Source organism: Leuciscus leuciscus, assembly GCF_965113295.1.
Source record: "Leuciscus leuciscus genome assembly, chromosome: 1".
Classification (NCBI taxonomy): domain Eukaryota; kingdom Metazoa; phylum Chordata; class Actinopteri; order Cypriniformes; family Leuciscidae; genus Leuciscus; species Leuciscus leuciscus.
This window is the reverse complement of record NC_138725.1, coordinates 32,652,782-32,678,154: the sequence shown is the minus strand read 5'-3', so window position 1 is coordinate 32,678,154 and position 25,373 is coordinate 32,652,782. Positions and strand designations below refer to the sequence as shown.

Sequence of the window (25,373 nt, the reverse complement as noted above, 5' to 3'; positions counted from 1 at the left end):
AACACCCATCACCATAATGGTAACTTACAATTTATGATTTTCTCCTTCAGTGATTCTGCTTGTGCTTGCATTTTCAAGATTATACTGGATAATTTCGAGAACGTGAAAGAAAAAAGAAAAAAACTCACCAGTCTAAATAGCCTATGTCTTTAGTAGGGAAGAACAACCTAACACTTTTAATTTTTTTTTCAGTACTGTTTGTGAAAAAATTGTCTCTCATTGATCTCACACATATTTATGTGGTTTTGTTTCATTAATACAGTGTATACTTTTTTCCCATTTTTATGGCATTTTAGATTAAGAGTCTCACTCTGAATGTTTGGAACACTAAGGCCCCGTCCACACTACTGCGTTTTCGTTTAGAAACGGAGAATTAAAACGAATACGATCTCCGTCCACACCAGCGTTTTAGCTGCGTATTAGAATTGATCTCCGTCCACATTATATGACAGCTTAAAATGTTATCTGATCTAATAATAATAAAAAAAAAATATATATAGGCTATATATATACAAGACAAACTAAAATATTTTGTCAATAAAATACAATTATTAACTTTATCATATAAAATAATGGCATTTTTTAAAATAGAATACCATGGTTCTAATAGGGACACATTGTAACACAGTGTGACAACATGCCCCATCTGCGCAACTGGGATTTAAACCCTGTTAGTGTCTTCTGCTGGTTAGTGAAACATTAAAGAACTATCTCAAATGTTAAATAACAGATATAAGATTTAAATAATATCAGATTTGTCTCATTTTAAATAAACGAAAAAACAGAGATGAAAAATTAACTTAAGAAATGTACTTTTGCTGTGGTTAAATGTTCAGTGATATCTTCCAATGATATAGTGTTTATATGGCAACTAGTAAATACACTAAGTTTCGCCATGCTGGCATGTGTGGAAAGTTTTAAACCATGTGTGTTACAACTATAGCCCCGCGTTAGGTTATGCCACACTCACCCCTATTTTTATTACATGTGCCATAACAATACATTATATATCATATATATAAGAATTTACAAAAAAATATTGTATGTGTTTGTATGTGTCTGAGAGTTCAGGAAAGCTTGACAGACAAAATAGCTGATTTAATTGGGGGTGTTATTTTCGTCACACTCAGTTACGAGGTATATTTTGGTATATTTACAGGTAGCCTATATTTTAAATTCACAATGGCACAATTTGGCAAAAAAAAAATTGTATCAGTGGATTATCATCGGTTGTTTAACAGTATAATTAACAGACAGCGGTCAGATGTTAAATGTTTAGATAATATCCTATATTACCTCGCACCCTTTGACCCTTAAAATTGAAGCATCAAGATTGAATTCGCACTCAGCTTCTGTGAACAGTAAATCCTCCCTTTGATTTGATTGGTCATCTAAAAATTTTTTTACTTGGATGAGAGCTGAAAGACCGCTGAGGCGGACCACCCTAAAAAAAAAAAAAAAAAAATTAATAAAGATCTCATCCTAAAATGTCACCCTAATAACATTTAGAGCAGTGCCAGGCAGAGCAATACAGATGGTAACCAACCAGAATGCCTATTACCGCCGCGCCAGCCACCGCGAGATGGTCCTCACTGCAGAACATGAAATCCACTGGGAGGAGTCGGATCTAGATCCAACTCCTCCCACCTTACATACACCTAAACCTACCCATCTCCACCCCCTGATCCCTAAACCTACCCATCTCCACCCCTTAATCCCTAAACCCACCCCTAAACCTACCAATCTCCACCCCTTTATCTGGATCCAACTCCGCCCCCCCTCCGGATCTCGTGTTCTGCATTGAGGTGCTACTGGCCACCGCGGCAAATCTACCGCGGCGAAAATAAACCAGTCGCATTTCAAAGTCATTCGCGAAATGACCGCCAGGTGGCGCAAAGGGATATTGTGCAAAACAGCAGCAATTGCTGCATTTTTTCAATTGCCGTAAGTGGGGTTAATGTCAATTAACTATAAGGATGAAATACTACAACTATGGTAAACAGAATAGAACATTTTATAAGGCCAAAAAAAATAGAATAACAAGTTAAAAATAGAGACGATTATAACCTGTAGGCTATTTCATATTGTAGGCCTAGACGTTGGTGAGCGACACGCCTATTCCACGGGGAGCAGTGCGATAAAAACACACACACAAACACACACACACACACACACACACAAAAAACAAATTTGATGCCAAAAATAACAAACAAAATTAAATTATGTGCAATGAAGCTGATTATTTGTACTATTCTATTGAAGAACGAGATGAATGTAGAGCGCTTCTGTATCAAGAATATCAAATTTTGGGGACGTGTCCACCTCAATGTCTACAGATATTGTGTTAATGCAAGCAGCATAGCACCAACTCAACACTCCCTGAACACACAGAAGGTGATGTGGTGACTTTGTCCAGTTAACAGGTGGGTGAGATCTGAGTCTGACCAAGTCACCCGTGAGTTCACAGCTGTGAATGATTTCCTTTGTATTGAGGGTTTTATTTAAGTTTTAGCACCATTTTTATGGCATTTTAGATTAAGAGTCTCACTCTGAATGTTTGGAACACTAAGGCCCCGTCCACACTACTGCGTTTTCGTTTAGAAACGGAGAATTAAAACGAATACGATCTCCGTCCACACCAGCGTTTTAGCTGCGTATTAGAATTGATCTCCGTCCACATTAAAACGACTGAAAACGCGGATCACGTGACCATTCACCAACACTGGGCATGCGCGTGCCGGTGTAAACAAAACTTCATTGATAAAATTATCCCACCATGCGCTGGTTCTTCCCGGGTTAACCCAAAACCGACGCTCCATGTACGGTCGATACCGCCGCTGCACACGGGAATTGTCACAGATCGCTCGAATAATAGCTTGCCTCCGGCGCATGTAGGCAGTTATAGCAGTGTAAAATGCAGAATTTACTTGCATAACAGCTGCTTGCAAAGATATACGCCATGACTGATGACACCCAATCATAGAGCCGAGCGTGAGCCTCTACTACGTCATCGTTTCTAAAGTCCTCCGTTTTGACCCGTCCACACTAAAACGCCCTCCGGAGATTCAAAACGAAAAACAGGTCAGCAGCGTTTCTAAACTTCTCCGTTTTGGGTCTCCGTTTTTGCCGTTTTAGTGTGGACGGGAGGTGCAAACGTAGCAAAAGGTCTCCGTTTTTAAACGAAAACGCAGTAGTGAGGACGGGGCCTAAGTGCAGTCAAATAAACTAATTAATTGTCTTTGCAGTGAAATGGCAGAAGCCAATATTTCAGTGGATCAGGACCAGTTCATTTGTTCAGTGTGTCTGGATCTATTGAAGGATCCAGTGACGGTTCCCTGTGGACACAGTTACTGTATGAGCTGCATCACTGACTGCTGGAATCAGGAGAGAATCTACGGATGTCCTTTATGCAAACAGACCTTCACACCAAGACCTGTTTTAGGTACGAATGTGGTGTTTGCTAAAATGGTGGAGAAACTAAAGAAGACAAGACTCCAATCTTCTCCTGCTCCTGGCACTCGTCCTGTTCCTGCTCCTCGTCGTCGTCCTCACACTGGATCTGGAGATGTGCAGTGCGACTCCTGCACTGGAAATAAACAGAAAGCAGTGAAGTCGTGTCTGGAGTGTCAAAGCTCTTACTGTCAAATTCACCTTGAACAGCATGAGAGTCTCTTCAGAGGTAAAGGACACAATCTGATGGACGCCACTGGACGACTGCAGGAGATGATCTGCCCTCAACATGGTAAAATGCTGGAGATTTACTGTCGTACTGACCAGCGGTGTATCTGTATGCTGTGTTTGGTGGATGAACACAGAAATCATGACACTGTATCAACTGCAGCAGCGAGGACAGAGAAACAGGTACTGCTTCATACTGGATCCCATGAGTGACAGTTAATGTTATTTCTTTCCACTTTCATTATGTGCCTTTGTCTCAATCAGGGTAATTGAAATGATTAAATATTTTCATTTTTCTGTAGCATTTCATAATTTATTATTATTATTTCTGTTTTCTGCAGAGTCATTTGGAGGAGAAACAGAGAAACATCCAAAAGAGAATCCAGCAGAGAGAGAAAGATCTTCAGGCACTGAGAGAGGCTGTGGCGTCTCATAAGGTGAGTTTGGAGAAGAGAAGTTTCCTTTCTGTCGGTCATGTTCGACATTGTGTCAAAATGACAGGTTGGGGGTCGTCCTTGGGAGCCCCAATCACCTCTGGGAATATAAGAAAAGGTCAATGAAATTGGTGTGCAGAATATACGTGCCAGGCCACGCCCCTTATAAACAGGTAAAGGTGGCCTGCATGCAAAGCACATTTCAGCTTTGTTCTTCGGAGCCCAAACTCTTGCATGAGAAGTGACTTCTCTTTCATCTCGTATGCTTGGCATACCGCACATACAGCGGTCTCTCTCTCTCTCGAGTGTGTACAGATAAGTGCAAGACAGTTCCCCTGGGTGCTTCAGCGGCCTAAAAAAGAAATGTCCTTTTCCAAGAACAAATTTTCTCTAAAAGAGTTCTTACACAGCGGTTCAGTGGTGTCCTTTTCACTTCAGCCAGAGGCGAGGACGCTGCTGCACTGAGGCAGGAAATCACGACCCCTATAGCTAAGGATGCGAAAGAGCCTGTTCCCCAAGCCGAGATGAAGGCGGCATTTTACAGCCCCTACTTCATTGTACCCAAAAAGGGTGGTGGGTTGAACCCAATCTTGGATCTGCTAGCACTGAATTGGGCCCTGCACAGGCTCTCATTCAAGAGGCTCACAGTCAGACGCATTCCACCATGACATCTGTCCCTGTCTCCCTACGTCTTCACGAAGGTTGCGGAGGCTGCTCTTGCCCCATTAAGGGAGGTGGGCATTCAAAATACTCAACCACCTTGACGACTGGTTACACAGGAACATGATCTTCCAGCTCCTTGCCCGATTGGGACTTCGAGTCCACTGGGAAAAGAGTGAGCTCTCCCCTGCGCAGAGCATCTCTCCTCGGAGTGGAGTTGGACTCGGTGGCCTTGACAGCACATGTTTCTCAACACCACGCTCAGTCCATGCTGAACTGCTTGAAACTGTTCTAGCACAAGACAGCGGTTCAACTGAAATATTTTCAGAGACTCCTGGGGCTTATGGCTTCCTCAGCCGTGGTCACGCTGCTAGGGTTGTTACATATAAGACTGCTGAAGAATTGGCTTCAGGCCCGAGTCCCGAGATTCAAGGACACACATTGCATGACCATCACACCGATCTGTCACCATCTATTCAGCCCTTGGTCGGACTTCGATCTTCGCAACGGAAGTGAATCCATCAATCAAAACTAACTTAAGCTGGACAATAACTTTATCCTAGAGCTACTGTAAAGCCAAAACAATCTCTTTTACTGTAATTTCCTATTATCACTGTAAAGCTGCTTTGAAACTATTCATATTGTTAAAAGAGCTGTATAAATGGTGACTTGACTTGACTTTGTGTTTCTTGGGCAGGATTTCCCTTAGAACAAGTGTCCTACATCATGTCCTACATCATGTCCTACATTATATCACGAAAGATGTATCCAAGACAGGCTGGGGCCCCGTGTGCAACCGACATGCGGTCTCGGGGTTATGGACAGTGCCCCATCTGCACTGGCACATCAACCGCCTAGAGTTTTTGGCTGTGCTGTTGGCCCTGAGAAGGCTTCAGCCATTGATTCAGGGCAAGCACGTGTTAGTCTGCACAGACAACAGCGAAAGTGGCATGTATAAATTGTCAGGGATTTGCTCCCTTCACATGTTACAACTTGCCCGCCATCTCCTCCTCTGGAGTAAGCAGCAGCTGAAGTCACCTTGCACCATTCACATCCTGGGCGACCTCAATCGCACAGCCGATGCACTCTCGCGACAGAAGAATGTAGACTTCATCCACAGATGGTCCAGCTGTTTGGGAGTCGATTGGCGAGGCACAGGTAGACCTGTTTGGCTCTTAGGAATCCTCCCACTGTGCTCTGTGGTACTCTCTGACCTCGGCCCCTCTCGGCCCGGATGCTCTGGTGCACAGCTGGCCTCGGGGCCTATGGAAGTATGTATTTCCCCCAGTGAGCTTCATTGCACAGACACTGCACAACAATCTGGCACTCTGGACCTTGTAGATGTCATTCTTCAGGCATATCAGACCCAAAATGTACCATGCCCACTCTGGATATTGCCTCCTCTTCAGCATTGGCACTCTGTACTTCTCTAGCAGATATATGTAGAGCTGCGAGCTGGGCTACGCCCAAAATCTTTGCTAGATTTTACAATCTCCGAATGGAAGCAGTCTCGTCCCGAGTTTTCTGTGATATCCTGTAAGCTTCGGTTGAGCTGGCTGGGTGTAGTGGGTGTACTTTCAATTCTCTGAGGTGATAGTTTGCCCTTTTTTCGGTCTAGGTGAGTTCCACTTGAATGGCAAACACTATGTCAACTTTCTCCATCACTTAGCACTCGTACAGTAGTCGAGTTTTGTGAAGGAACTCGCTACCAGGCCCATTACTCATGGTTTGTCCCTTTCCAGGCGAGTCCTTGTAATCTGGCTAGTGCTCCGTATGTAGTGGTACCCTACAGTGACCCCATACAATGTTTTCTGCCACCGTTCAGTTTTCCTAGCGGTGAACCCAGTGTCTCCAATACAAGTCACTATGACAAGTAGTCTTCCCCTCTGTGGAGCACACCATTGAGACTTTCCCCTATATAGTACTTCCCACTGGCGAGTCCATTGGATGTATTTTCCACATGTTTACCTCTCTTTTGAGCAGGATGTGGTTTCTGTAAGTGTCCCTTTCTCTCTGAGAAAGATAATGCTTCCCAGCGTTAACAACAAGGTGTACATAGCAGTACATTCTCTAAGCTTTGGCTTACTGCCTAAAAAAAATTCAGAAGAGACCCTACAGCTGCAGTGACTCCAGATTGGTGAGTAGATCTAAGGTAATTTACCATGGGCGTTAGAAGGTTACGAGTGATCGCTGCTGCGCTTGTTGTTTGCATGCAGAGGCTTGTCCGCATTTGCACCACATTATCTTGTGACACGGTACAGTATTTATGCCGTTTAGTACAGGGACCCCCAACCTGTCGATTCAACACAACATCGAACGTGACTGACAGAAAGGGAACATAACGGTTATGCATGGTATAAACCTCGTTCCCTGATGGAGGGAACAGAGACATTGTGTTCCTCCTACCACAACTCTGTACTGAATGCTGAATAGCCGAGACACTACCTTGGCTCCTCAGCAAAAAACCTGAAATGTGCTTTGCATGCAGGCCACCTTATATATCCGTTTATATGGGCCGTGGCCTGGCATGCAAATTCTGCACACCAATTTCATTGGCCTTTTCTTAAACTCTCAGAGGTTATTTTGTGGCTCCCAAGGACGACCCCCCACCTGTCAGATCGACACAACGTCTCTGTTCCCACCATCAGGGAATGAGGTTTACCTTATGTAACTGAGACGTTTGAGTCTCAGTTTGGACTTTCCTCCAGTGCTGGAGCTCTGCTTGCCCCACTGAAGCCACTGTGTGATGTGTGTGTGTGTGTAACAGCGCTCTGCACAGACGGCAGTGGAGGACAGTGAGAGGATCTTCACTGAGCTCATCAGCTCCATAGAGAGACGTCGCTCTGAGGTGAAGGAACTGATCAGAGATCAGGAAAGATCTGCAGTGAGTCGAGCTGAAGAACGGCTGGAGCGACTGAAGCAGGAGATCGATGATCTGAGGAGGAGAGACGCTGAGCTTAAGAAGCTTTCACACACACACGATCATGTTCATTTCCTCCAGGTAACAGAGATCTTCTCAAACACTGAGGTTTTTAACAAGCTTCTGGAATTACAGTGAGTTTGTGTTTTTGTCTTTGTGTCTGTAGAGTATGTCGTCTGTCTCTCTCTCTGGATCTACAGATGAATACACTGTCAGTTCTCATCTGTCTTTCGATGATGTAGTGAAATCTGTCTCTCAACTCATAGACATACTGCAGCAGTTCTGCAGTGAGGTGACAGAAAACATATCTGGAAGAGGTAAATACTGATTTATTCTCAAAAAAGAGTTCAGCACCATTCATTAAATATATAATAAATAGTTAAATTTAATTTCTTTATAAGAATTAAACTACAGATGTGTATGGTGCCCATAGTGAAAACCGTCCAGGTCATTCTGTCTCCTGAATATCAGACCAGAGAGGAGTTTCTACAATGTAAGTTACTATGAAAACACACACAAGTCTAAAATCCAGTCTAGTGGGAGAGTTTACATCTGTAGTTGTAAATTCTCATCCGTAGTTTAAAGCTGTAGAGTTTGACTGTTTTATGCGAAAATGAATGGCATGATTCAAGATAACTTTTTTCTTTACTTTTTTTTTTTCATGGTTTGCAACAAACAAATTAAAATAATTATAAACATATTTCATTGTAGATTAGCTGTATCTGCAACACATCAGTGATGTCATTTTACAGTAGTGAAAAACACATTTGGCCATTGGGAAGTGCAGATATTTTGATATTAAACTTAAATTAAAACTTTCTTTCTTCAGTGAAACACAAAGGAAGATATTTTGACAAATGTCTTAGAAAAATGTTTTTTCTTAGTCCATACATGAAAGCCAATGTTTAACCCCAATGCTCTTCAAAATATGCACTTTTGTGTCCCACAAAAGAAAGTAAGTTATAATATGACAGCATGAGTAAATTATGGCAGAATTTACAGTTTGGGTGAACTATTTTATTAATAGAGCAAAGAGAGACCATGTCATATTTTTTTCTAAAACTATTCATTTTGATAGAATATTTGTTGTAAATTTCAGTTTTATATTCATCTTCATCAGATTCCCATCTGTTGACTCTGGATCTGAACTCAGTGAATAAAAGACTACACCTGTCTAAGAGAAACAAACTGATCACTGTCACTGACACAGATCAGCCATATCCTGATCATCCAGACAGATTTGAACATTGGTGGCAGGCGATGTGTAGAAAGAGAGTGACTGGACGCTGTTACTGGGAGGTGGAGTGGAGCAGCAGTGATGGGAGATCAGGAGTGTCTATATCAGTGACATATAAGAGCATGAACAGGAAGGGAAATAGTAGGGAGAATGTATCTGGGAATAATGATCAGTCCTGGAGATTGTTCTGCTGTCCTGACTATTGCTCATTCGGTCACAATAACATTGAGACTGTTCTCCCTGTAGTGCCCAGCAGTAGAATAGGAGTGTATGTGGATCACGGCGCAGGGATTTTGTCCTTCTACAGCGTCTCAGACACAATGAGTCTCATCCACAGAGTCCAGGCCACATTCACTCAGCCACTCTACGCCATGATTGGATTAGATAATCATACATCTGTGAAACTGTGTCGTCTGACCAATTAAATCATACATAGATATATTATTTCGTCATATCCACTACTGAACTTTTAATAATCACAGATATATTGAGTAAAACTTCTCCCCAAATGAGTATAATAATGGCTGCAATGTGAGAACTGATAATGAATGTTGAAAAATGTTAAATGTGATCTTTTTTGGTGAAACTTCATGAAACTCTTGTTTGTCTATCAGAAGTAGCTTTAAAATCTCCAAATAAAAGAAATACAGTTGCAAGAATAATTTTGTATTCACATTGAGCATTTTCACATTGAGATCCTTGGAGGAAAAAAAAAGGTGGTCTGAAATTAATTTAACTTATTAACACAATCTGACTAAGCTATGTGTAACATAATGCACAGATTCAGTATACTGATAGTATACTGAATCTGTGCATTATGTCTTAAAGAGACAGCAGCCTAATGTTAATCAAACAACAAAAGACAAGGAAATCACTCACTGCTCTTGATTGAATTGCTTTTGTAACTTTGATAAGGATTAATCTTTAATTTATACAGTCAAATATGCAATGTTATTTTACATTTGATTACTTTATTCTATTTCTGTAACTGTTAGTAGACATGAAAAACCTGAAAAGCACTGTTTATTTTATTAGTATCTTTGCTCTATTGTATTTATTTGTGCTGTTGCTTGTAGTTATTATTATTTTTATTTTTTTATGACAGTAGTCCTTTTTCCCTGAACGTAGTAGCACATACATACCAAACTGTTAACCTAAAACCGTGATACAAACCGAACCGTGAGCAATTTGAACAGTTGCACCCCTAGTCAGTACTGAGCTTGTCTGAGTTTATTATGAAATGTAAGACAAAAATAATGTTTTCAAACATTTTCAGACGTTTATCCAAAATTACGTTTTAATAGTATTTTCGTGCTGTTATCGTGGGGGCAGGTAGATGTGTGACGTAGCCATGCACACTTACTAGACCGTCTCATTCTAGCGTTTCATTGCTGAGGAGGACACTAGCCTACACGCCTCAGAAAGACTGAACTAGGAAGGACACAATCTTGGTAGGGTGCAGCTTTCTGTTTGAGAAACACCCCTTATGTTTCTCTTTTCTTCAGTGATACTGCTTGTTAACAGCAGGTGTTCATCACTAATGCTCAGTCATCACTTAATTAATCTCTTAATTATCCCATTAAAGGTGAACTAAGTAACTTTTTTTACCTTAACTGAACAGCTTCGGAGTCATTGGAATGGTTATATTACTTATTTCGGGTTGAATGGTGGTCGTTTCGCACCCCCCTGGTGCCCGTGAGCGGAAAATACGCACTTGCAACTTTGAGCCGGCGGGCCGCCGGCCGCTGCGTCAGGAAGTCTCGCGTGATATCAGGTCTCGCGATGTAAACAATTGCTTTACGGCCAAAAGAAATCTGCTAAAATGCTGTCATTATTGCGCTCCCTCACGCTGTCCGAACCCGAATGAAGAAGACGTTTTAAAGAACGTCCCATCTGCTTTGTTGTCGTTGATCTATAGCCTCTGGTGTCTGAGAATCAACAACGAGTTTTTACAACAGTGTTGTCAAATATCTATTCCGAAGCTGTGGGGGGAGCTCTAGAGAGAAACCTGCGAGCAAAAAGCGAGAATACAGCGAAGAAGTCCCGAAGCTACTGAGTGCTGCTTTAACCTTAACACTGCTTCAGTGTTATTTAAAGGTAGAGACACACCAAACCAACATCAAATAACTAGTGCTTATGAATAACTGTGTTGTCGCCTTGCGTCGCCTGCGTTGGAGAAAAAAAAATGCACTTGAACACACCGAAAGGACTACTGTCACGCTGCTAACGTGGTGTATAACAAGAGAGCGCACGAAGACGAAGATAATACTACTAATCCAAATAAGTGATATTTATTCCAGGAAGACGACAAGTACACACACTCACAGGGTAAACACATACAATCACCAACAGAACAGGGAGACTTTAGAAGGGAACTAATGAGGGAGAACGTAATCAGGGAGAACAGAAACAGTTGCAAATGGTTAACTAATCAAGATACACAATGAGGGCAAATGAACCGAACAAGAAAAGACAAACTAAATGAAGACATAACTGTTACAACTACAGGCGACTGTCAACTGGCATGTGCGTTCTGTGCCTGCGTGTAAATGAGATATCTGTCTATTTAAGCAGATATATTCGTCATTCAAAAAGGGAAAGCAAAACTAAGACTGCAGGTATATAAAGCATAAACAAAGCAGCGCTCGCTTATCGTTTTGAATAAAAATTATGCTGATCACGTTCTTTATTTCACTCTGCTCATGTTGGAATACATTAATGTAGGCTAACTGTTACTTCGTGTGTTAGCAGGGAAGATATTAATTCTGGATATTACCAAAGACTTCAGATACCGCCGTGATAGATCCTCTATGTAATTAATTTAAGTCTACTTTAAGGACATTTGGAAAAGCCTACAGAGGACACTACCTAGAAACAGCCTTCAACGTGACCCAGCGGACGGGTGCTAAGCAAAAGGTAAGCATTACATCAATCAAGCGGAATTGACCAAAACACAACTCATCTCAAGTGTCATTTAACGTTACATGGACAAAACGATGAATAAAAGCAGATTTGTAACGCTTAGCTTTTACTCTGAATCTGTGCCCGACTGATGGAAGATGACCGCATGCGCAGTAACCTACTCCAAAAGTCCGTCTGCGCTGCTGTGGTTCAAATGTCTTGTGCGTGCCCCCATAAATCTCTTTCATTCACAGACATAAGATATTATAATCAACATTTGTTAAGGATAATGTTTGGTATTTGTTGTGTCCTTTTGCTAGCAAATATTTTATAGTATATCTCCAAGATAAACGTTAATTCATTTAAAATCTTTGATGGATTAAGTAATTTCCCATATAATATCCAAATGTCATCTTAATAACAAAAATAATACATGTAATGGAGACCAGGGACCATGTCACTACGTTCTCCATGGGATACAAAAGAAGTGACGTCTTTTGTTCCCACGATGTTTCTGGAACGTTACCCAAGATTCTAAAAAATAGAACGTTATCACATTAACAGTTAGCCTACCTGTTGACCAAAGGACGACGACATGCGCAGATTTAGCACAGAGACAAAATTCTGCACAGTTTTGTATCGCCAAGAAAATAAAACACAGGATAAAATGATGATAATGCACATTATGAAAAAAACAACAAAAAAAACATCAGTTGTACCCAGTAGGCTAATATAAAATGTGAGGTAATAGTGCAGTGTTTGTTTTAATTTGCTTAAATGAACTGTGTGTAACTTTATTTTAGAACGGGTGAATACAGGAAATGTCTGACTTCACACAACCTCTTCAAGTGTGTGATTTAACGTCTCTTATCTGACTTTACCGCTCTTCTCATCGACCAGTAGCGCTTGGAAACGCCGCGAATTACTTCAGATCGACTGACGGATAATTTGTCCGTCACTCAACTAAAGAGTAAAAAAAAAAAAAAAAAACAGGAATCAAAGACCAAAGAGGCTCTGTTTGGTGATTTTCTCCAGAGAAAGGTGAGTTCAAAGTTCACAGGGCGCTTTCAATTATGACTTCTTTATTGAGGGATTATTCAGTTTCGTAAATATATATATATATATATATATATATATATATATATATATATATATATATATATATATTATATATATATGATTCGAATAAACCGGAGGTAAACAGAAAAAAATGCCTTTATTTAGTAGAATATAGATTCTCAAAATGTTTAGTTTGACAAGTTGCTTTCGTCCCTATAGCGATATCTATGTCTATAGCTGCATTTATGTCCAGACGCCACACGCATTCGCTGTTCCTGTAAATATAATTTAGGTCCTTTAACTCTTTCCCCGCCAGCGTTTCTTTATTTTATATATATATATATATATATATATATATATATATATATATATATATATATATGTGTGTGTATATATATATATATATATATATATATGTATGTATATATGTATGATGATTTGCTGCTCAAGAAACATTTATGTTTATTATCAGTGTTTAAAAAAGTTGCTGGATTTTATTTTTGCAGGAGCCGTGATTACATTTCCAGCCTCGAGCTAAAGCAGCTTTCCGAGTTTGTCGTCTCTCTCTCTCTCTCTCTCTCTCTCTCTGGATCTACAGTCGCTTCACTGTCAGTTCTCATCTGTCTTTTGATGATGTAGTGAAATCTGTGTTTCAAACTGCAGTCAGTTCTGCTAAAAGATAGTAAAGATGTCTTCCACAAGTAAGTTTGGGATTCATTTATTCACAGAAATGATTTCAGCAACATTTATTAAATGTATAAAACGCTCTAGATTGTTAGAGAATCAGATTTTTTTGAGAATGTTTTTGAGATTTGTTTCTCTGTAGTGAAAACCGTCCAGGTAATTCAGTCTCCCGAATATCAGACCAGAGAGGAGTTTCTACAATGTGAGTTACTATGAAAACACACACACACACACACACACACACACACACACACACACGTGTAAAATCCAGTTTGACTGTTTTATGCTACATTAACTGTATAATATTTAAAAAATAAAAATAAAAAAAAAGACGTAAAAATCATTAATGAAAAATGATCATAAACAAATTTTATGATTAATAAGTTGCATTTTATGAGTACAGCCACTTTATATAAAAGCAAGCAAGTTGACATTAAACATTAAAAACATAAAAAAAATGCTTTATGAGTTTATGAGTGCAAATGCATCTCATGGTGACTGTAACAAATTGCAGTAACATTAGCAGGAAACATATTATGTTGCCTTTTAAAGAGCCTTTAATTTGCATGATGTGAAATAATATGTTTATATCCGATTAAACAATTACAAAAATAGTTCTTAATTGCTGCCCTATATGACATTCTATGGGTGAAAATGGATTGAGGTTTCGTCGGCTAAGTATCTCTAATAATTTGCTTATAATCACATTGATGGTCGGACTGAAAAGTTTCTGCTTCAGTTTCTGAACACGGAGACCAACACACCAACACATTGCGCATATGTTGACATTTTGTTCATGTACACTAATGTGTGAATCAGATTGCAATGTTTACGAATGTTTACAGGGTCCGTAGAAGGTGCTCAAAGTGCTTGAAGTACTTGAATTTGACATTTTTAAATTTAAGTCCTGGAAACCCTTAAAAACAGCCATATTTATGAAGAGGTACTTGAAAAGTGTTTGAATTATTGAAAGACAATACATGTGAAATTAGTGTTTAATTTTATCGATGAAACAATCTTTTCAGGTAAAATGAACACTGCAGCCCGTCTGTATAGATATAGAGCCATTTCGCATGGCTATGTGTGTGATATTGCTCATATAAATATCCAAGTATATGATACAGTTTTCATTCTTCAGGTCAATCATATATTCATTGGAGAAAAAATCCATTTGAATAAGGAAATGGATATCTTTGTCATATTATCCTTTCAATGGTTAAAGTTAACAGGCATTTCTTGTGCTGCTCTTTATTTGTACCATTTTGTTTTATTGGTTTATTTTTGTTTATCTGTTTAAAGGGGTCATGACATGAGAAACCAAATTTGCATTGATCTTTTGGTATATAAGAGGTCTTTGTACCATTACAACTTCCTGCAAGTTTCAAAGCTTAAGACGTCCTCCCCATTATAAACAAAGCATTTATTTAATCAAGCTCTAATTACAGCTCGTTGGGGATCCATGGTAAGAAGTGACGTCACGGTACGAAGTGACGTACCAGTCGTTTGCATATGACCGCCTCCAGCGCAAGACAACTACGCCTCATTTCACATCATCGCATTGTCAGGCCCACAGGTGTTCAGTCGATGTGCAGCAAGTGGGTCTGTTTACAAGAATATAGCGATGACACAGATGTGCTGTTCCTGGCTGAGGACAAACAAAATGTTTGAATACGCTGCCGAACGATCCAGACGTCAGGGGAAAATGGATGCAGTTTATTTTTTGCCCGACATCTCAGTCACGGCAGTGTTAATTTAAGCGTGTGTTCTCTACATTTCAAGGATGACTGTTTTGAGAACAAATCGCAGTAAAAAAACGTTTGCTTAAAGATCAGGTCGTGCCGACTATTCTGGGCCCAACAACGACGCCGCAAACTGTAAGTAATGTATTTCATCTTAAAACTACTTTTAGCCAATGACGTTAGCCAATCATAACAGTGGGCGTTAACACTGAACTCTTAAAGAGAAAACACCCCCAAAACAGACTGTTTGAATCAGAGGATGAGAAACAGGATGGGAAAAGGTCATAAATCACAAAAAAAAAAAAAAAAAATCCAACAAACTATAGCAATACTATAATTGCACCTAAGGGAACATAATAAAAAATAAAATAAAAACCATGTCATGACCATGTAATGAAGAATTTGAAAGATAAAGATATTGTTTGAGTGAGATCTTTGATTGTAATCCTTGAAAACTAAAAAAGTAGTGCTTGAAAAGTCCTGGAATTTCATTTTACATAACCTGTACGAACCCTGTGTTTACAAACTTTCAGAATGTGGATTGGATTCATTCAGATTGATCTTTGCATGCAAGTAATAAACAATTATGCATTTATCTTCATCAGATTTCCATCTGTTGACTCTGGATCTGAACTCAGTGAATCATTGGCTCCGTCTGTCTGAGGGAAACACAGTGATCACTTTCGCTGACACGTATCAGCCGTATCCTGATCATCCAGACAGATTTGATTGTTGGACCGAGGCGTTGTGTGTGGAGAGTGTGACTGGACGCTGTTACTGGGAGGTGGAGTGGAGATGGGAGATTAGGAGTGGATATATCAGTGACGTATAAGAGCATCAGCAGGAAGAAAGAAGGTCCTGAAAGTGCAGCTGGACGAAACAATCAGTCCTGGACTTTGTTCTGCTCTCCAGACTACTGTTCATTCTGGCACAATAACATTGAGACTGTTCTTCCTGTAGTCAGTGTCTCCAGTAGAATAGGAGTGTATGTGGATCAGTCCGCAGGGATTTTGTCCTTCTACAGCGTCTCAGACACAATGAGTCTCATCCACAGAGTCCAGACCACATTCACTCAGCCGCTCTACGCCATGATTGGATTAGAAAATGATACAACAGCAAAACTGTGGCGTCTGACTAATTAACTCACACATCTACACTGTTAACCCTTGCTGTAAAAAAAGCCGTAATTCAGACAGTATCATACCATTTTCCATTAAAACAGTAATATACCCTAGAAAACAAAAATAGCCTACAGGAATATACTGTAAATGAACAGTGCTCCAAATCGACACTCAGAGGCTGTTTTCCCAATCACACCCTATACCCTCATTCACTATTCCCTACATTAGTTCACTAATATAGTCCACTTGACAGAGTGAATGAAAAGAAGAGAGTGAATTGAGAAACTGATGAACACCTGATGAGCAGAATCACTGAAGGACAGAGAAAAAAGAACAGAAAAAAGAGAAACACAAGAACTACAACTGACTTCCAGTAACACTGAGTGTGAAACCAGTTTACAAACCAGTTTATGATTATTTCTTTCATACATGTACAAAAGTTATTGTTGAGAATTAACAGATTTAGTTAATAATAAAATTTGTTGTCACCATAATGGAGATCAGTATTTGCTTTAGTTGGTCTCTTGTCCCTTGACTTCTTACCTTTCATCTCTCTCTGACTGCTGTAACAGTGAGTTTATAAAACACATTTGATATGGCAAGAAAAAGTCAAGAGATAGTTGATCAGGTGTTTTTGTTCTTTTGTGATGATGTCACAATCATCTTGGACTATCTGATTTTCAGATTTTTCCTGTATATATTAATTGAAATTATGGGTATGTCATTTTTAGCATAAATCTGTGTATCTACAAAATGAAATCAATATTTCTATAATCAGGTCTTCTGAAAAATAACAATCATATAGTTCATTCAATTTTATTTTACTCCTAATTGGTTCAGACACACAGATATCCACAATCAGCATATGAATCTCAACAATGGTGAAAAGTGTCATGTCGCAATGCATGCTGGGATCCAGGATAATATAAAACTCCCAGCATGCACTGCTGCATGAATAATAATTAAAAAAAAGAAATATTGCCACCATTGTTGAGATTAATGTGCTAAATTGTGCTATCTCTGTGTTTCTAAAATATAGTGTAGCTCTGTTTTTTTTTGGTTTATGCATGATGTGTTAAAAAAATGAGTCATAGTAATTTATTGCTGTAGTTTCACTGTGGTGCTAATGTAACACTTTTGATCGAGGATAAAACTCTGAATGAATAAGAATTAATTCCTTAGTGAATGAACAGGCAATATGATGATTTTGTCATCATAAGCATTACAACCACAATCATTCATAAACTGTGTGTGCGCACAAATGTGACTTGCAAAAACACAGCTCAAGCAGCAAAAGAAAAATGAATGTTTTAGCATCAGCATCCCAACTAAAGCAAGCACTGATCTCTATAATGGTAACTTCAAACAAACATTTTCAATAACAATTTCTGTATGACAGAAACAAAGTCATACTGGTTAATAATAAGTGTAATAATGTGTAATGGCTGGAAGTCAGTCGTAGTTATTGTGTTTCTCTATTTTCTGTTCTTGTGTTTCTCTTTTCTTCAATGATTCTGCTTATTAACAGCAGGTGTTCATCACTAATGCTCAACAATCACTTACATATTCTCTTAATTATCTCACTGCAACACTGTCTCAATGTTACTTTTTACTCTTTGTAGTGTGGATTTCCCTGTGGTGTTGAAAGGGTTAACAGTGTAAAATAAAAAGACACACCCACAACATGTATTTTAACAGTAATAAACTGTAAGTTATGAAACAGGTTTATACTGGCAACACTGTTGCCAGTAGTTTACTGTAAAATTTCGTTTTTTGGGTCACCATTGTGCAGAAGAGTAGAGCCTGTGCTTCAGTCCAGGAGAAGATCTACAAATATTGATGAAATGCTGCATGTTGCTTTATTTAACAGGCGGTGACTGTGTAGTTGCTGGTCCAGTGGAAATCTCTTTATTTACAAAAGTTTTGTTGTGGTTTCAAATGAAATAAGTTCACAGTAATACTTTGCTCACGTTATTAATGCATTATACATTTTAGTTTAATACATGTAAATGACAGTTGGTCAATTTAAGGTTTCTGCAAGTGAAATTAGTTAACTCGAGTTTTAGTGCATTTTACAGTAACATACTGTAGATTACAGTAAAGAACTGCACAATTAACAGTAAATTACTGGCAACAGTGTTGCCAGTATTTTACTGTAAAAAAAAACGGTAAGGTCTAACAGTGTATATTAACATGCCAAAACGTAAAGATACAGTATATCAGAGCCAAAAACAATTATTCTTAGGCAATGACATTTCAGTGTAAAAAAAGTGTAATTTCGGCTGTAAGTAGGTCATTTGTTTACGATCATATGCATATCGAGGAAGTCATACATGCATCGCATAATTTTAATTCGTTTAAAACGGGCAGATATAGGCTACATTTGGTAAAAATCTAAACTTCAAAGTCTCTTGTTCTGCGAAATTTATTTAGGAATAATAACCTTCGTCACGTCGTTCAGTGACAATGAGGAACTGAGAGAAAGATTGAGACTGTTACTGAAAATGTTCAATCTATCGGGGTTTTTTGTTGCTTAGATTGGACACAAGAACAAGCACTGATCTATTGAGTGTTATTTCACTGTCGCTGTAAATAAATAAATACATTTTAATAAAATAAGTGTGCGACTCAAAATCTAATAAAATAAGTGTGTGATTTAAAATCTAATAAAATAAGTGTGACTCAAAATCGAATAAAATAAGTTTGTGACTCATAACCAGATAAAGAACACAGAAGTTCCAGGATCATCAACAAGATGTTGGATAACATTTTACTTTGACCTTTAAACACTGTACTGATAAAAGTAACTTTGGAACTACATGTCTCAACTAACTGTCATTATTAGTAAGACTGTCTGCTTAATATCTGCTAACTCTTTATTCTGATGATCCTCCAACAGACATTCTACTGACTATAAGCAACTTTGCAACTACATGTCAACTTATTCTAACCCTGCCAGTCTAATAATACTCTAATGAGAATTAGACATGTAGGTGCAACGTTACTTATAGTCAATCGAATATGTGGGACCATCAAAATAAAGTGATGTTGATCCAGGAACGTTCACAGTGATTCTGAAACACAAGTTGCTTTTTTCCTGTCATTGTGTTTGTGTTTTGCAGCAGGCAGCAGTCCAGACTTACATCGGCCCGACAGTAAGGCACTTAAATTATTTGACAAGTAGCAGCAAAGTGTTGTTGGGTTTTATTTTTATATTTTTTATATATATTTTACAAATTTTTTATTATAGTGCAGTCTCAGAAAACGGTCACTGTGGTGTTACCTTTTCAAAAGTACCTAAGTGGTGCATATTGGTACCTGAAAGGTACAACCTTTTGAAAAGGCTCCACCCCAGTGACAGCTTTTGTACCTTTTTTTCTGAGTGTGTGTGAAATCAGGATTGTTGTGGATAATGAGTAGTACACAAGCTATAGCAGAAGTGAAGAAGAAAAAAGTGGGTGATGGAGATAAATGAAGTGCCTTCATGAATTAAATCATTTGTTTATGTAGATTAGATAACTTCATTCTGAATCATTTCAAAAGCATGTAGTGCACCTAATAATGTTCACCAGATTCACTTACAGTTTGTGTTTTCCTGTTGTGTTTTGCAGTGGGCAGAAGTTCAGATGATGATCGGCCACACAGTAAGTAAAAGAAAAGTATGATACTTGTTTATGTTCATATTTAATAGGTTATTATTTTTTTTCTATTGATAAAATACAAAACTAATTAATTAAAACTAAGTCTGTAAAATGATCCTATGATGGGTCCTATATAAGAAAAGCCTGACAGAACCCTTAAGGTTCTATATTTTCTTCTAAGAGTGTATGTTCTCATTGGTTTCTGTAGTTACTGATTAGTTTGTCACCTGTGTTTAGTTCAGTTCATTAACCAGTGTGTGTATATAGTTATTTGTTTTATTCAACGAACTAAACTGTGACTACTGCATTTAAAGAATTTTTAAAGCACATATGAAATTAATTTAAAACGTGTATTGAGTCGACATCAGTGAGTCTTCCTCACATTTGCCACAGTCTCATCATGATACAGTTATGATATTGTGCCGTAACATGATTTATATATTAGTTGGTGATGCTAGTACTATCAAAGCAAAATCAGAATGCAAAGAATCATATTCAGTTCAGAGTATTTTAGTATTTTAGACAACTTTGTCATCTAAACAGCTGTAGTCAGTGTAGTCAAAAAAACACTTAAATGAACAGGTTGCAGTAAGTCACACAACACCTGTTTCTTAGTTATGTAATCGGGAATATATATAAACCCTTCAGTTAGAAGAAGGAACTTGACTGTCAAACTGAAGTGTGCATCATCTCTCTATTTGTGTGTTTAAAAGGAGAAATGGCAGAAGCCAGTTTCTCGTGGGCTGAGGATCAGTTCTGCTGTCCAGTGTGTTTGGATCTCCTGAAGGATCCAGTGACGATTCCCTGTGGACACAGTTACTGCATGAGCTGCATCTCAGATTGCTGGGATCAAGAGGATCAGAAGGGAATCTACAGCTGCCCTCAGTGCAGGAAAACCTTCACACCAAGACCAGTTTTAAGAATGTGGTGTTTGCTGAGATGGTGGAGAAACTCAAGAAGACGAGACTCCAATCTGCTGCTCCTGTTCCTGGTCCTGCAGTTCCTCACACTGGATCTGGAGATGTGCAGTGCGACTCCTGCACTGGAAATAAACAGAAAGCAGTGAAGTGGTGTCTGGAGTGTCGAAGCTCTTACTGTCAAATTCACCTTGAACAGCATGAGAGTCTCTTCAGAGGTAATAGACACAATCTGATGGATGCCACTGGACGACTGCAGGAGATGATCTGCCCTCGACATGGTAAGATGCTGGAGATTTACTGCCGAACTGACCAGCGGTGTATCTGTATGCTGTGTTTGGTGGATGAACACAAAAATCATGACACTGTATCAACTGCAGCAGCGAGGACAGAGGAACAGGTACTGCTTCATACTGGATCTCATGAGTTATCCAATCCCAAACATTTGAAAGGTAGTGTAAATTTAATCATATTTTTCTTTTCTGCAGAGTCATTTGGAGGAGAAAGAGAGAAACATCCAGACAAGAATCCAGCAGAGAGAGAAAGATCTTCAGGCGCTGAGAGAGGCTGTGGCGTCTCATAAGGTGAGTTTGGAGAAGAAGAGAAGTTTGAGTCTCAGTTTGGACTTTCCTCCAGTGCTGGAGCTCTTCTAGTCCCACTGAAGCCACTGTGTGATTGTGATGTGTGTCAAGTCAAGACACGGCAAAATTTATTTCTATGGCACATTTAAAAGCAGGAGAGTTGCACCAAAGTGCAGTACAATAAAACATTGAGCATATAAAAATAAAGCATAAAAAGAAATACAAGCATACAAAATATAAACACATTAAACAAAAAAAAAAACAAAAACAAAAAAAAAACACCTTTACCTACACTGTTAACCCTTGCTGTAAAAAAAGGCGTAATTCAGACAGTATCATACCATTTTCCATTAAAACAGTAATATACAGTAGAAAACAAAAATAGCCTACAGGAATATACTGTAAATGAACAGTGCTCAAAATCGACACTCAGAGGCTGTTTTCCCAATCACACCCTATACCCTCATTCACTATTCCCTACATTAGTTCACTAATATAGTCCCCTTGACAGAGTGAATGAAAAGAAGAGAGAAGATTTAGACACTGATGAACACCTGATAAGCAGAATCACTGAAGGACAGAGAAAAAAGAACAGAAAAAAGAGAAACACAAGAACTACAACTGACTTCCAGTAACACTGAGTGTGAAACCAGTTTACAAACCAGTTTACGATTATTTATTTCATACATGTACAAAAGTTCTTTTTGAGAATTAACAGAGATTTAGTTAATAATAAAATTTGTTGTCACCATGATGGAGATCAGTATTTGCTTTAGTTGGTCTCTTGTCCCTTGTCTTCTTACCTTTCCTTTCATCTCTCTCTGACTGCTGTAACAGTGAGTTTATAAAACACATTTGATATGGCAAGAAAAAGTCAAGAGGAAGAAGATTAGGTGTTTTTGTTCTTTTGTGTTGATGTCACAATCGTCTTGGACTATCTGATTTTCAGATTTTTCCTGTATTTATTAATTGAAATTATGGGTATGTCATATTTAGCATAAATCTGTGTATCTACAAAATGAAATCAATATTTCTGTAATCAGGTCTTCTGAAAAATAACAATCATATAGTTCCTTCAATTTAATTTTACTCCTGCTTGGTTCAGACACACACAGATATCAACAATCAGCATATGAATCTCAACAATGGTGAAAAGTTTCATGTCGCAATGCATGCTGGGTTCCAGGATAATATAAAACTCCCAACATGCACTGCTGCATGAATAATAATAAAAAAAAAGAAATATTGCCACCATTGTTGAGATTTATGTGCTAAATTGTGATATCTCTGTGTTTCTAAAACATAGTGTAGCTCTGTTTTTTTTTTGGTTTATGCATGATGTGTTAAAAAAATGAGTCATAGTCATAATTTATTGCTGTAGTTTCACAGTAGTGCAAATGTAACACTTTTGATCGAAGATAAAACTCTGAATGAATAAGAATTAATTCCTTAGTGAATGAACAGGCAATATGATGATTTTGTCATCATAAGCATTACAACCGCAATCATTCATAAACTGTGTGCGCACAAGTGTGACTTGCAAAAACACAGCTCAAGCAGCAAAAGAAAAATGAATGTTTTAGCATCAGCATCCCAACTAAAGCAAGCACTGATCTCTATAATGGTAACTTCAAACAAACATTTTCAATAACAACTTCTGTATGACAGAAATAAAGTCATACTGGTTAATAATAAGTGTAATAATGTGTAATGGCTGGAAGTCAGTCGTAGTTATTGTGTTTCTCTATTTTCTGTTCTTGTGTTTCTCTTTTCTTCAGTGATTCTGCTTATTAACAGCAGGTGTTCATCACTAACGCTCAACAATCACTTACATATTCTCTTAATTATCTCACTACAACACTGTGTCAGTGTTACTTTTACTATTTGTAGTGTGGATTTCCCTGTGGGGTTGAAAGGGTTAACAGTGTAAGATAAAAAGACACACCCACAAAATGTATTTTAACAGTAATAAACTGTAAGTTATAAAACAGGTATATACTGGCAACACTGTTGCCAGTAGTTTACTGTAAAATTTAGTTTTTTGGGTCACCATTGTGCTGAAGAGTAGAGCCTGTGCTTCAGTCCAGGAGAAGACCTAGAAATATTGATGATATGCTGCATGTTGCTTTATTTAACAGGCAGTGACTGTGTAGTTGCTGGTCCAGTGGAAATCTCTTTATTTACAAAAGTTTTGTTGTGGTTTCAAATGAAATAAGTTCACAGTAATACTTTGCTCACGTTATTAATGCATTATACATTTTAGTTTAATACATTTAAATGACAGTTGGTCAATTTAAGGTTTCTGCAAGTGAAATTAGTTAACTCGAGTTTTAGTGCATTTTACAGTAACATACTGTAGATTACAGTAAAGAACTGCACAATTAACAGTAAATTACTGGCAACAGTGTTGCCAGTATTTTACTGTAAAAAAAACCGGTAAGGTCTAACAGTGTAACTAATCTAATCTAATCATAAACCAGAGAGAACAAATAAGATTTAAGAGCCGATTTAAAACTGTCTAGAGTAGTAGCAGACCTCACATTTAAGGGCAAACTGTTCCAAAGTTAAGGTGCTGCAGAAGAGAAGGCTTGACCACCCTTAGTTTTACAGTGAAAACGGACAGTTAAGAGAAGCTGATTACAAGACCTAAGTGTTCTTTGGGGAGAGTAAGGAATCAGAAGGTCACAAATGTATTTTGGTGCAACACCAGATAGAGCCTTGTACACATAAACAATGAATTTTAAAGTCAATTCTGAACTTTACAGGAAGCCGATGTAAAGTCGCTAAAATGGGAGAAATGTGATCTTTCTTATTTGTGCCAGTAAGAAGTGTCGCTGCAGCATTTTGGACAATTTGCAGGCAAGAGATTGCAGTTTGAGGCAGGCAAGGGAATTACAGTAGTCTAGACGTGATGTTATGAGAGCGTGGATTACGGTCTCCAAATCTTTCGGAGGTAGAAACCGAATTTCGCAACCGATCTCAAATAAAAGAAACTGCCCTTTACCACTGTTTTGATTTGTTTCTCAAAATTTTGTGACGAATCAAATGTAACTCCAAGATTCCTTATGTGAGGCTGAACACTGGTGGCAATAGAATCTAGATTAAAAAGAGATGAAGATCTGGGGGGGGCTAAAATAAAAATTTCGTTTTTGCTTTCATTTAATTGCAAAAAAATATTATCAAACATTTGATCTCCTCAAAACAGTCGCAGAGCATGTCCAAAGGATAAGAACTTTTGATTTTAGCTGGTAGATAAAACTGTGTATCGTCAGCATAGCAATGTTAGGAAATCCTATATTTCTTAAAAATGGCACCCAATGGAAGCATATAGAGTGAAAAGAGAAGAGGGCCTAGAATGGACCCTTGGGGCACACCGCATATTAGGGAAACCAACGAAGAAGAAAACTTCCCAATGCTCACTGAGAAGGTTCTGTCTTTGAGGTAACAGGCCAACCACTGCAAGGAGACACCCTGAAAACCCCCAACCTTTTTCAACGATGTAACAAGATACCATGATCGATTGTATCGAAAGCAGCGCTTAAATCCAACAAGTCAAGCACCGTGTGCGAACCAGTATCGAGAAAAGTATCTGAAATATTGGAATTCAACTGACAATATACAACTCTCTCTGAGCTTTGAAATAAAAAGCAGTTTGGAGATAGGTCTAAAATTGCTGAGAAAAGATGTTTCAAGATGAGGTTTCTTTAGCAGAGGGTGAACCACAGCATGTTTAAAACTAGCAGGTACAACTCCATTCGCTAGAGAACTGTTAATAATAGTTGTTACAGCTGGGCTCAAGGT

At 38.5% G+C, this 25,373-nt stretch overlaps 2 protein-coding genes and 1 pseudogene across 3 annotated transcripts in view; all 3 read left to right on the top strand.

The window, feature by feature from the left end:
• LOC309477618 (tripartite motif-containing protein 16-like) overlaps positions 1-9,369 on the top strand; it is a 128,718-nt gene extending 119,349 nt beyond the window's left edge. The window contains exon 7 of the mRNA XM_082140921.1: positions 9,160-9,369. Coding sequence (XP_081997047.1) covers positions 9,160-9,354 — 195 coding nt within the window. The 3' untranslated portion in view covers positions 9,355-9,369. The remainder of the gene's footprint in view (positions 1-9,159) is intronic.
• Positions 1,236-16,454, top strand: LOC309477632 (tripartite motif-containing protein 16-like; annotated as a pseudogene). Its single transcript, XR_014211739.1, has 7 exons — positions 1,236-3,861; positions 4,020-4,115; positions 7,540-7,773; positions 7,859-8,009; positions 8,126-8,185; positions 13,716-13,775; positions 15,918-16,454. The product of XR_014211739.1 is annotated as a tripartite motif-containing protein 16-like (transcript).
• A 2,173-nt stretch (positions 16,455-18,627) lies between these two features.
• Positions 18,628-25,373, top strand: part of LOC309495491 (uncharacterized protein) — a 30,145-nt gene continuing 23,399 nt past the window's right edge. Inside the window, 5 exon segments of the mRNA XM_082165298.1 lie at positions 18,628-19,588; positions 20,045-20,077; positions 20,788-20,988; positions 20,991-21,391; positions 21,480-21,575. Coding sequence (XP_082021424.1) covers position 19,588; positions 20,045-20,077; positions 20,788-20,988; positions 20,991-21,391; positions 21,480-21,575 — 732 coding nt within the window. The 5' untranslated portion in view covers positions 18,628-19,587.